The sequence below is a fragment of the Cygnus atratus genome, chromosome 4, assembly GCF_013377495.2.
Source record: "Cygnus atratus isolate AKBS03 ecotype Queensland, Australia chromosome 4, CAtr_DNAZoo_HiC_assembly, whole genome shotgun sequence".
NCBI lineage: Eukaryota > Metazoa > Chordata > Aves > Anseriformes > Anatidae > Cygnus > Cygnus atratus.
Window position 1 is genome coordinate 29,827,204 of NC_066365.1, and position 13,541 is coordinate 29,840,744.

Here is a 13,541-nt window from a genome sequence, read left to right on the forward strand (position 1 = left end):
TTGACATATTTTTCACAAAAATAAGACTTTGCATTATTGCAATTATTATCTAAACTGAACGGAAACTTTTTTTTTTAAGCCTACCTCCTACTACAGGAAAGTCTCCAAGCTTGTTCCCCTAAAACAGACTAAATGTTACAAATATGTTCACAACTTAAGTTGTATGTATTTGTGCAGATAATGCTTTTCCCATTATTTAAATGGACGTCTGTATTTTTAAAAGCATCCAAACCAAAAATTATTCCTTTTCTAGTAAATAAAACTTCAAGTAGAATTGTTCCCGTTAAATTTTTTCAAAATCCTTTTGAGAGAAGAATGTTATTCTGAAAAAGTGAATCAAATCTAATTTAAATAAATTGCTAGTTTCCTATCAGAGGACATTGCAAGAACTGAAAATATCAAGAGGAAGATATAGACTTCCTCATATTATTATTTTTATATTTTTTTTAAATATATTTAAAACAAGCACATACACCTCAAATGTTCTAGGCACCCTTGGGATGTGTTTCACAGCAAGCTCTGCTCCAAATGAAGAGCACAGAACTTTGCAACAAGAAGCCCCCCAGCCGTGTGATAGCTTCAGAAATCTCACCAGTTCAAGCCCCCCCCATGTTTCCCAGGTAGCCAGGAGAAAAAGCACTACCAAGAGGCTAGTACCAGCTTTCTACAGGGTGGAGAAATCAGAATATATCCCTGAAGTCAGGCCAGCACAGGCTGCTCACTGAGTATTTTTTGTTCCAGCTACTGGATGTATGCCAGATTTGGAAGCCAATACATCTCAGAACTATAAAATACAGCACCAAGAAAAAAAAAAAAAAACTCATTTGACAAAGTTCTAAATCTATACTTTTGAAAATCTCATCTCACTTTTTATCAGAATGCCCAGCTCAGGTCACTTCTTGTCAACAGATCTCAAAGTCTTCTCAAAATAGCAGTAAACATTATTGCTGTTTCTTTGCAAATGGCAAAGCAGTCACTCAGAAAGGTGAGGTGAGATGCTGGAGTCAGGGAACAAAGTCCCTTTGCCTCCTAAGTTAGCTCTACTGAAGAGTCACACTGGCTTTCCACGCTGAAATTCAGGACATTTTCTCTCCAAAAAGCCTCAAAATACAAACAAAATTCATGAAGTAGAAACCTGAAACGTTGCAAAAACACTACACCTCTGCACTGCTGACTTGGATGTGACAGACTAAGGAAACATATGTCATGTTACTGCACTGCAGATTACCTGCTGAGTTTTCAAACATCAGATCTAGTAAGAAGCAGATGCAACCCTGAAATTATCCTGATTCTAGCAAAAATTAGTTTTTTGAAATCTATGGATCACTTCTTCAGACAAGAAGTGACAATACAGGATAACACGGGTGTTCGGCTATTAACATCTGAACTGTTTGAAACGGCACCTCCCATCAGCATCCCTTCCAGTCTTACCTGGTAGATATCAGAAAGGCTGCTGCTTCCTGAATCACTAGTGATGCTACATCCTGAGTGACTAGATGAAACGTGGGTCACCTGTGGGTGGAGACTGTCAGTAAGGTGCAGCTTTGTGAAATCTGCAGGAAGCTATAGGTGGAGCAGAAAAAGCATCATTACAATTTGAGGTAGATACAGAGCAAAATGAATTTAAATCATGTATGTCACACTTTACTTTCTGCCAGCACCAACTACATCAAGAAAACCATTGGGGTTTGAGCATGCAGCATGAAAGTTTGAGTTTTCCAATTTTTTAAGATTGGTGCAGAAGTCAGCAATATACCATCAAGTGCTGCAAATATAAGAAGAGATGCAAAAAAATATTTTAAAAAATCTGAGAACAAACATCAATGAAGCGATAACCCTTATGCCAAATTCTTTAGTATCTTACTGCACAATTTGGGTAGAATTAAACTTCATATGAATATTGTGCTGCCCTCAGTATCAATGGTTTCCTGTAGAGTAGGATTAACAGTGAGTAAAGTCACATAGTTACAACAAACGCTGGTCTGGGTTTGGCTAACTCTTTTGCTTCTGAAGTCAACAGGGTACTTTACAGACAAGTAAAACCCAAGGCACTGAACTATCCACTACACTTGGAGCCAAATAACATGACGGCAAACAGGAAATGTGGGAAAACCGACACAACCGCAATGAGCTGGAATCCTGAAATGAGTTTGCGCACGTGCTTCACTGAAGAATGAAACAAGACAGGACATTTGATCTTTTAACGATCATCCACCAAACATTTGTGACGTATATTTTACTATTGCTTTACGCACACAGGTCCCATGAAAATCTGTAAGAACCGTCAACATTGCCAGGCTGTAGACAGTGAACTTTGATAAAGGAAAGTATTTGCCGTCTGAAACAATATTTAAATGCTATTTCAGGGGCAAAATACTCGTCTCCTCAAAAAGCTTGCATCCCACCACTAGCTATTATATATAAAAGTATGTTAAAGTATTGATTTTGGTATGCAATAAATACTTCAATAGTTGAAAAACTTTGTTCATTAATTTCTTTTTGCTCCAACTCAGACAAGGCAGATACAAACACACCTCAATAGAGAGTAAGAAGAATGCCATGTACAGGGTGTCCACCCATGTCAGTTGTTAACAGTACCCTGGTGCTACTACCTTCTGCCCCCGATGGAAATGAAAATAAGAACTCATTCAGCATTAAGACAGAATAGGTCAATCAGGATAAATTTTTAGACAAAAAGCCTGCTGAAGTCACAAACGCAACCGTGCTTGAGAAAATGACCAGCTCTACACAGATGTACTGAATGATTTTGCTGCCGCTTGCCTGGCTTAAAGCTGCGTATGGTACCTGCCCTGGAAGAACCCTGACTTCAGCATTTGTGGCGAAAGCACGGCCAACTGGAAACCTCAGTCGTATTTAGGCTGACTGGCATTTCCTATTCCAATACACCTAAAAACGGTTTCTTCCTTACTGCAGTATGACTACAGAATTGACAGCAAAAATGGCTACGCTTTGAAAAATTCTTACTATTTTACCTGCAAGAGGAACTAAAACCAAGAACCAGACATTAATAACCCTAAAAAGCTTCAGCCAGCCCAGAGCTAGATTTGATCTTCATATACCAATCAACAACGAAAGGGCAATTAACAAAAGCAATACTCTAATATATATATAAAGCCATTGATGCTGCCTCCAGAAAAATCTAATTATGTTCACCAGTGTTATTGACATACCAAAAGGAGAAAATATAGGATGAAAAAATGCATTAGTTACAATATCTGTTGACCCTGCTACTTCCCTTTTCAATCTTTAAGTTTCCATCAGCACAAAACAGCAGAGTATTTAGTATAATCGCCTGGATATCAGTAATTTTTGATTAGGATTCAAACCACTCTACAAATAAGTATATGTCCCATAGACAGAATGCACAGGAAGTAAATCATCGCAGCTCTTGTAAGACGTTGATGAAAACTCCATTTACTTCTGAAAGTACAGTCTCCTAGAATTAAAGTAGTCCAGGGTTATTTCCGAGTAGAAATCCTATATATTATTTTAACATGCAGACACAAGTCACCTATGATTTGCATGTCTAATGATAACTCACAGAGCAGATACTGCCTAATATTCTGAAAGCTTTGTATTTTATCAAGTAGTAGCTATTTCAGTCACAAATAAACATCACCTCCAAAGGGAGATTCATGTCTACAGTCCTGAGCCCAGCCAAACACGTTCATTTTTCATAGTGCCTTTCAAATATCTCCAAGCCACTAACAATTGCATTTATTTTTAATCAATGCAATAACAATTCTTTAGAGCCTTACATCAAAGCAAACCCAGTTAGTATATGAAAAAAATGAAATCAAGCTTCGTTTAATATAACGGCGGCACTTAGTGTTTTAAATGAACAGCAAGGATTTATGTTTTGCTCCTACACGGGCAATTGGCAGAGGCTGGAGTTTCCACTGCAAGTGATAATATACAAGGCAAATAAATGCAAGCCTTCTGACTTTTTTTTTTTTTTTTGGCTGTAGACAATCAGCTGAATGTCTGGTGACTACCGGTTTCAGAATAGCTCCTAAAGTCAAAGCCATGCTGCATGTGATGGGCTTGCCAAGTGGTGACAGCAGCAGATCAGAAGCAGGCATTTTACTTAGGGCAACCCAGCCAGTCACTTTGATCTTAATCAAATGGGACTATTCACAAGCAGGAAGCACATGCTCACATCTTTGCAGAATACGTCTCTGTGCTATATGCCCGAAAGCGACATCCAACTCAACTGCCCTATCCTCAAATAAGTTAAGGTGAGAAGCTGTGAGACAAGAAATAAAACACAGTCGAAACCTGAAACATCTAAATGGTGAGCTCAAGGAGCGTGTGAGAAATGCATGCATTTCTGTCTTGGCCGCATCCTGCTATTCAAAGTATTTAATGCACGCCATGGGAAAGAAGCAAAACACTGATGATAATGACAAAAGCAGGCATCTAAATCTTCGACATAAGAGGCCACCCCTTTCCCTTGTGGAGGGCAATGTCAGGTAAACAGCTTCCAGCAAGCCGTGCAAGAACGAAATGCAGCTTTCAACAGCCTGAGCAGTGCCAGCAACCTGCGCAAGGCTGTCTGGCTCAGACCAGGGTATTTGCACCTCATTTCTTATGTGCAGTGCGAAAGAGTACTGTTTGAAAATAACATCATGAAGCTCTGCTGTACATCCAGTGAAGAACTGGCTAGGAACATCAGTCTGTGCTTTTGGGAGACATGACACCTAACTTCACTATTATAGATCTATTTTCTGTGCTACCGAACATCACTTCATTGTGAAATTTGAGCACTCAGTGCTTGCATTCATCTCTCATTCCATTCAACAGTTTAAGACTGCCGTCAGCATTTAGTATCCCAGAAGAATAAAGGTTTTCTTGTAATGTTTTAAAGTGCATAAAGGCTACATATAACATGTGCCTTATCCTCCAGATCACACGGTAATATCAGAAAATGTAAGGGCATACCGCTTGCCTCGGAGCATCAGCTGGGACAGACTGCAGACACCACCAATGGCATCAGAACCAAAGAGCCAACTTTATCTTCTTCTGCTTTTTTATGACATGACGGCTAGTTTTAAGGAGTCCTTCAGAGTAATAAGGGGAAAACGCAACTTGCATATTTTACGTGAAGAGCACTGTGACACCACCAAACACTAAACTACAGCTTTGCCAAAGTCAGCAATGTAGAGCATTTCTTAACTTTGTTATTAAACACTTGTAGTCACCGCATCGGAATGACCTAGCAGATGGAGTAAAAACATGGCAGGGTAATTTAGAAAAATAAACGCATGATTCATTCTTCAGTAAATGTAACTGTAAAGTGTATTACATGAACACCATATTAAATAATTGAGAGTCATTAAAAGGACCAGATAACTGCCCTGATAACCTATTTCAAGGACAAACTAGGTAAGTGAAAAACATTAAGGCTACATATGCCAAGACCTAAAAAGCTATAACATAACAGGGGAAATAAATTTTTAGAACAGAGCATGAATCGATAAAATAGTTAACACCAAAGATCTAATCTTAATTTGGGAGAGGTCAAAACAGTATTTCGTGTGTGTACTTGTAGCTCTTGACAAGTGTGCCCGTATACATGTACACGTTTAAACAGTTTATACACATGTAGAGGAAACTGGAGGAAAACCTGTGCATCTGGAAATTCCAAGCATTTACTTCTTGGAAGTCACAAATATAAACTTGAACCGTTACGCGAAACTTTCTTAAGCGCACAGAAGTACCTCTGCTTTGAAATGTACCACACCTTATACCATATTGTATCTTCCTATATTAAAAGCAGCATTTTATTACTTCCACCCTCAAAGTGAGTCACCATTTTATGCATGCAAAGCTAACAATTATTTTGCTCTGAATATCTTCCTCCTATTTTAAGAGCATCATGATTTTCTCCTACTCTCCGGCGTGCCTTTCTGTATGACAGGAGGCAGTGACTACATGCCACCATGGGGACCGTGCTGGGCTCATCCTCTTTCTCAGAGTATCACTTGAGCTCCTCTGCATTCTGTCCAACTTCTACTCAGGACATCATTAGGCTTGCCCCACTAAAGCAGGATGTTAGAAAATGAATATATTCTCAGAATATTTACTAGGGAATATATCAAAGTCTTTAAGGTATATGTTAAAGGATATTTCTTTAACTTTTTTTTTTAATGTGGTTATATGTGGAAAAAGTATACATGCAATAATGGGAAAAAACATGAAAATATACGTTTGAAGTACAAGAGGAACTCTGGTTAGAGAGTTCCACTACACCGCTCATTTTAGGACAAACCCATCAGTAAGCATTTTATAAGCAAGGTCTTCCACTGAAGGCCGTTTAGCACTTTATGAAAGATTTACAAAGCCTGCACAGTGACTGGCTGAAGAACATCCACAGAAACACGAAATTTGAGAGCAATGGCGTAACATGGTTTTAAGCAATTCCCGATGAACAGTTCTATAGGCAATAAAGTGCCACTGCACGGTGGACGTAGGACAACACAAAATATCACTTTTATGACATGCTTCCATTTTCTGAAATTGAAGAAACACGAACACTGATTCTTCAGCCTCTGAACATATGCCTCTCAGCACTTACTTGTAGACCCCTGCTTTCTAATAAAATAATGTAATAAAAACCCCTGTAATATTATGAAAGGTGTTCTGTTTCTTGTAACCTCATACTATTACTAGAAACATATCTTGTACCTGCTTACTAATGAAAAAATATAATACACGTCATATTATAAAAATACAAGAAATACTATGCCTTAAGTCTTTCCCATTTTTCCTTATTCAAGATTAAAATTTTGAAGTTATATTGTACTAGAATAGCCTAGATTACAAACCCAGCATGCTTCAGCACCCTATCAAGTCATTAACATCTCATTTCACTAGTTTATGTAACTGTTTATTTTTCTATTAAACATCTGTAAATTTGTTTATGTTTTTAATAATATACTCAGATTTACAATATTTAATGACTAAAGGAAGAAATATTACTACTAATGGTGGGCATTCATCAGTGCGCTATTTATGTGCTATTTCAACATAATTCTCTCCCTAACCAAGGGAGGCATCAAGGAAAAGATTTTTATGGTTCAGTGATCTAAAACACAGCAGTCAATCTAAGTAATTACAGAATAATAAAGTAACTTCTATTGATTCTGCCTAAAGACATGATGCAGGCTGACATGTCCAGCACAGAGTTAAATTTAAAATAAAAGTTTAAGCTATGCACAGCTCAAATTAGGATGCGATTCCCATAGAAGCAGGATTTCCTTTATGTAGAGGTGAGATGGAAAACATTAAGAAGTATTGATGTTTTCTCTGCAAACTTCAGCAAGAGAAGAGTTAAGCGCTAAAACCAGATGAAAAAACCTTCCGACTTAAATTATGCAGTCTGTACGTAGTCACTTTATGCAAAAGTATCTCATGTATTTTAAATCTACTTATTTTCCTCAGTCAAATAGACACCTTTGTGTGAAACAGTGACTCAAAGCTCACAAAGACCTACTCCTAAAAGCATTTTTCGTCTTGATTACAACACAAGACGCAACCCCCGTTCTGGAAATGCTGCATTCATGCAATCTGTTGAGCAGATTATTTATATACAAAGCCCACAGCAGAATCTCTCTAACAACAACAACAAGCAAAACAGCATTACGAGGACTTTTCAGGCAAGCTCCTCATACTTTTCCCGCACTCATAATTTGCTGCAGGTACTCCCCCATAAAACTGTTTGGAGGCTTAAACCAATGCAATGTGACCTGCTGGTCTCGGGGAGAGAGTGAGCAAGACATAGCGTGTGGGGGAACTTCATTTTGTTTCCTTTACAAAACACACAATGCCTGCCACTTAATGTACATCTCATAGCTCTCAGCAGCTAATCCTATGAGCGTTTAATGCATAGAACGTAATTATCCTTTGCTTGAAGGACTATTGGCTTCTGCACAGGCACAGAGGTGGTGAAATGTAAATGGGTATTTGGGGAATGGAGAAAAGCTCTCAGGGAAAACACTTTTCAAAGGAAAAGTATGAAATGCATCACTGACACACACCCATTCTTCTTTAACTTAACCTCATCTGTTGCAGAACCAGCTCTGTTGCTCTGTTAGTATTTGTTTTTTTTTTTTTTTTTTTTGGACAGCATTTGTGCAGCAGATCCAATATAGTGTTTTACATTCAAGCTTCTTTTTCAGGAAATTTGGCATAAGTACTGTTCCTTCAGCAAACACAAATGTATTGGCAACAACTCAATATTAAAAAAAAAAAATGTATCAATGTATTTAAAGTGAGAGTGAACCAAGAATACAAAAGAAAAAATGCAGAATGGATTTGAACTAAAGCTTGAGGACATCGTTTTCAAAAGCTTTTCTCAGGTTCTTGAGATTTGGAGCACAAAGCATCATAACGTATTTATAATGAGCAGCAGCAACTCTGCAAGGTGAGAATTTTTTTTATTTAGATCTTTATTCAGGAGTTTATTCACAAGTCTATCTCATTCAGAAAATACTTGGTAAAAGTGTAACTTCTTCAACTAGCAACAAAGGCTAATTGTGTACTTTTAAAATACCGACTCTGATGGTTGGAGTGGTCCCGCTGTGCAAGGATTCAATATCAAATGACTGTTTCCCAGCTGTTTTGACTGCAGATATACATTTAAGTACAGACAACTCTTTGAGCATGGAGAAACGTGTCCTGCAAAACGTTTCAGTCATGTTGCCTCACCTAGAGTTAAGAGCAAAGCTGATTTTGCCAACACCACCACTGCTCAGGCACTGTGTGCGATTTTTAAATCCCCTTCACTGAGAAGATCTGTTGTTCTGTCTGCATCTTCAGCTTAATTTCTGCAAGACTTTTACTCTGCTGAAGCTGTCACCCAAACAGTGCAGCTGAAGCAAAGCTTTGCAGAATGGCGTATGTAGGATTTTGCCAGGCTTCCTCCCGTATTTTTCTTTAACAGCACTGGGTATTTTATATTGGCCAGTTTGTGCTGTTTCACAAAGCTTCTAAAGTTTACATCAGGTCCTATTTTTTGTCACCTTGAACAAGTGCTCAAATAGTAAAATGCAGAAACTCTACTCTTATGCCTGCAGACTTGCGGAGACATAGCACACAACTCCTGGTGAGACAACCCAACCCACTGTCTCACCAAGCACTACTATTCCCAGAGTCTGTGCTGTGCAAAAAGACCGAATAAAACCAGGAAGGGAATTCCTACCATGGAAATAATGAAAACTGACAGCCAAAGAGGCCCTTGAGCTGCAATTACAGACCACTCTGAGGCACCTCAGTTTTCTTCTGAAATATCTCAATGGTGGCAGAACGTAAAACAAACCCAAAAAGTCACGAAAATCACAGTGTTCTATTTCTCTCCCTTGGCACAGTGAAGAAATACACTATTCTGACAGAAACCATACTGCTCTACAGGTAAAACTGAGGGGGAACCGTACACCCATGACCATCAGGCAAAATGCTCTGAATATTTTTCTGAACCCAAGCAGCCTAGCTAGTGGTTTAGCAGGAACACGTACGCAGGTTGTACAGCAGTACGTATCCTATTCTCAGGAACTCATACAAAGGTTTCTACTTCGCTGTGAACTCAGCTCAGCTACTGAATTTCAGCAAAAGCTCCGTTATTAAATAGCAATAGATGTGGAGGACAAAATTAATAAGCCCTAGCTTTGCAGAGATTTCTCTCCTGGGAATAATTGATTTCCATACTAATGTAATGCATGTTCCACTTGATGATACTTCTAAATACTTGCTCTTGTGGCTCTTTTGATTTTTAATATATTAACTTCTGCTGCTGAACTGGAAACAATATGGCCCACTTTCAGGAGTTTTGGAGATTTGTAATGGCAAATTTTGAACTCTTTGACCTGTTACAAGTAATTATGGGAGAGGAAGGAACAGCAAACATGGTTACAAACTTTGCTTCCACAGGAAATCAGAAAAAGATTTATGTCTAAGGATGGAAAAGCATGAAAAGTTCAAGAACGTTTTACGTGTACACATATGTTTACAGGAAATGTTAATTCAAACATTTTCAAACAAGATGTTTTAAATCCTGCAGAACATTTTAAATAAATGATGGGATGCTCAAGTACACCTTGTATACAGACTCATTTCAGGTTTCTTATGCAGCGTTCTAAAAAGCACACGAGGGGCATACAAAAGAGCCATTACACCAGCAGAGGTAAAAACTGATGGCACCTGCTGCTGGATTTTATTTCCAGCTTTAAAGCACCACTCAGGATTGAAAACCACTACAGACAAGCAAAGAGTCTAGCCCAAAGCTAAGAACATCTATCTTGTGCACTTTTAAAATGGTTAAAGCAAAGACCTAGGATATGTGTACAACGTCAAGTGCTGAAGACTCCATCAGCAGGACTTTCTTACACCACGTGTTGCTTTTCTGTTTTATACCCAGTCACAAAGGAAACTTACAGATTAAGACCAAGCAGTAAATCTTTCTAAGTAGGGGAAAAAACAGAAGTTGATACAGATGGAGATGCATCACAAGCATGCTGGCAAAGCCTGCTGGTAACAGGGCGCAATGAGGCACCATTGGTACAAAGGATGAGCGGGACCCGTCCCTGAGAGCAGGATGACGCCTACCTGGAGCATGAGAGTACTAGCATAAGAAGATGCTAGACCATGTACTTTGAGAACAACAAAACAATCTGTGAACTTATTTGTCAGAAATGACTGTGAAAATAATTCCAGTATGTAGCTGACCAGAGGGTGACTGAACTGTGAAGGCGATGCAGCAGAAAAAGAGCCTGATGAGATGGGTGCATGCAGCACCCAGAAATGCAGGAGTCTGGGGCTCTTACCCAGGCCCCCCAAGAGACCTTAGCTGGAATACTGCACACATCCCCAGCTACATGTTTCCAACTTGAAGTCATATACTTTAAGAGATTCAGAGAACTATCAGAGTTATCAAAAGAGGAAAAAATAGTATTGAGAAAGTGTAAGAGGGGCTTTTAGCATGCCGTTATTTAGCCTGAGCTGAGAAAGGAAATCATCACTACCCAGAAACAGGAAGGACTCAAACGAAACATTTAGAGCAAGAGACAATACAGGTGCAAAAACTAATGAGCAGAAAGTTGAAAGCTGCTGCCTATTGAACCTCAGACTCTCAAAACCACGCTCAAGGGGAGCTGTGGCAGAGAAGGTTTTGAACTGAAGCTAGGCAAAGTTATGAATGCGCTGTGCAACAGCAGTGTGCAATGGCAGTGACCCAGAAAATCCCTTCCAGATCCATGTCACTCCTCCAAGCAGAAAAATCAGAGGCCAGCTTGGTTTGTCACACCTTCATTCAGAAACTGCCTAACCAAAGGAAGAAGAAAACCACAAAAGTCAACATGATTAACATTATAACGTTTTAGATTTTTATTACTTGCAGCTTCTTAGTAAAGACAGCTGTATTCTGTATACTTGCAAGGAAAGTATTTTTACGTAAACATGCAAAAACTGGAGATTTCCATTTATACACAGCTTTATCTCTATAAAATACTGAATTAATTGAAACACATTTGACAAAGTTGACCTAAGAATTTGGAATTATTATTATTATTGTTTAAAACTTAATGTCTGCATGCATATCAATGCCACCCTTTGAGTTTTATCTACATGATTATCTTTGCTTTACAATATGGATCATGAGAATATTTTTTTTCCTAGTATAATTTTGCTTTTCACTAACTGAGGCATTGGAGAGAAACATACATAATTCTTCCACTAATGTCCATGTACAAATAAGAAACCATGTCCTGAGACTACTTGTTTTGCATGTGCTTGCTCTACAATAGTTTCCTGTTTTCCTCATCTGACAAAGATTCACAGTTTCACAATGATTCCCCCAAAGCAACTGAGGGATTGCAATATTACAAGATATGTATCTCAATGCACAAGTGGGCAAAGTAACTTTTAAGCCTTTTTTTTTTTTTTTTATAAGAATATTATGTGGTGCTCTTTAATATAAAGCAGCAATGTATGTGCCTATACTCACATTTTTGAGATTCCTAATCACACAATAGTGAGCACTATAAAACAATGATTCGAACCAAAATTTAAAAATTGTTTGAAAAAAGGAGACAATTTTGCTTATGGGTACTAGCTTATTTTTAAAATAAGATGATTTTTAAAAGAAAGGTTGCTTAAGAACATTAGAGAGAATACCCCTGAGATTAAGGTAAGGTTTCATATTTGCATTATGAAGGTAACACTTGTTACCTTCTTGTGTCACTGTTTTTCTGATAACGTAAAAATAGCACAGCTGCAAGACAACTCAGATTATTTTTAAATGGCAAGTTTTCTCCTTTATACATGGCCAATGCTGCAAAATCCTAACAATGTTTTTACTCTGCCAATGTTTTTTTTTTTTAATGCTGTGCTCACTGACTCGGCAAATAACTTTATTACTTATTTTATGAATTTTGAAATTGTAACAGTATTTATGCCATGGCAATACAATGGCAGAGAATGCTGCTGTAATACCCCCAGCCTTGCTTACATTTTCTCTCCTATGGTACCCAAAGAAAATAATGCAGTTTTTTCACCCTGACACAAACTTTTAAGACTGTATGTGGTATCATGCAGTCCTAACTACCCTACAGTTTCTGTTCTGTTGCACAGAACAAGATTCCAGCTTCTTTGAACGACAGTGAACATTTAGGAATTTGGACAAAAGACCTCCTTGTGTATGATGATCGTAGGGAAAGGGAACCAAAAATAAAGGACCACTTTTCTTCTTTTCTGGAGAGTCTTTAGGTGAGTGCAAAGGGGTTCCACTCCATTCAGGAGCCCCGTGCAGCAGTAGCTGTGCAGAGCCACTTGCATTTATTTACAAAACTCGATAGAGACCCATCTTTTACATTAAGAGTACTTTCCACTGAATTTTGAAACAACTGGCAGAGCTTTTATTTATAGTCAAAGTGTTATTCAAAACAGTAATATCAAATGTTAAGTTCAATTAGCCCAGCCTTGTTTTCACCCAATGCTTCCAATGTCCACAACAACCCACTCACGAGATAATGGTTTCCCTACTGGCTTATACAACACAGCAAAACAAGAAGGAGCTTTATGGTGCCTGCGAAAACCAAGACTGCTTTAGAGCAAGTCAATTTAAGCATCGTGTTATTCCACTCAAAATGCTGACGTTCAGAGGTGGCTTCCAGAAATATATTTATTTGTGTCTGTACAGGCGTGCATACAAAGTTTAAATCAGCCTTTGTATTCCTTCCTTAGGTAAACAGTACACTAAAAAAACAATCCATGTAGAAACTTATTTCATGGTATCAGTTGAATATATATTTCATTGCTGCCTATTTAGGAAGAGACATTTTAAATCGGATTGCCAAGCTGCAGAAAAATAAGAGAACACACAAATCATCTGGAAATACTAGGACTGAAGGCCATTCTGCAAATACAGTTAGTAACTTTAATCTTTTTTCTCCCATTTATCACAAGATAAGCTATAAAGACCCTGGATGTGTGCATGTACATCGCCTGTTTCATTAGGTCACCTTGTA

At 38.2% G+C, this 13,541-nt stretch overlaps 1 protein-coding gene across 5 annotated transcripts in view; it reads right to left on the reverse strand.

Annotated features, from left to right (window-relative positions):
• Positions 1-13,541, reverse strand: part of RAPGEF2 (Rap guanine nucleotide exchange factor 2) — a 183,401-nt gene that overhangs the window by 44,673 nt on the left and 125,187 nt on the right. For all 5 annotated transcript variants that reach the window (XM_035546927.2, XM_035546936.2, XM_035546916.2 and 2 more), the window contains one exon: positions 1,432-1,563. In XM_035546927.2, the coding sequence (XP_035402820.1) occupies positions 1,432-1,563 (132 nt within the window). The remainder of the gene's footprint in view (positions 1-1,431; positions 1,564-13,541) is intronic.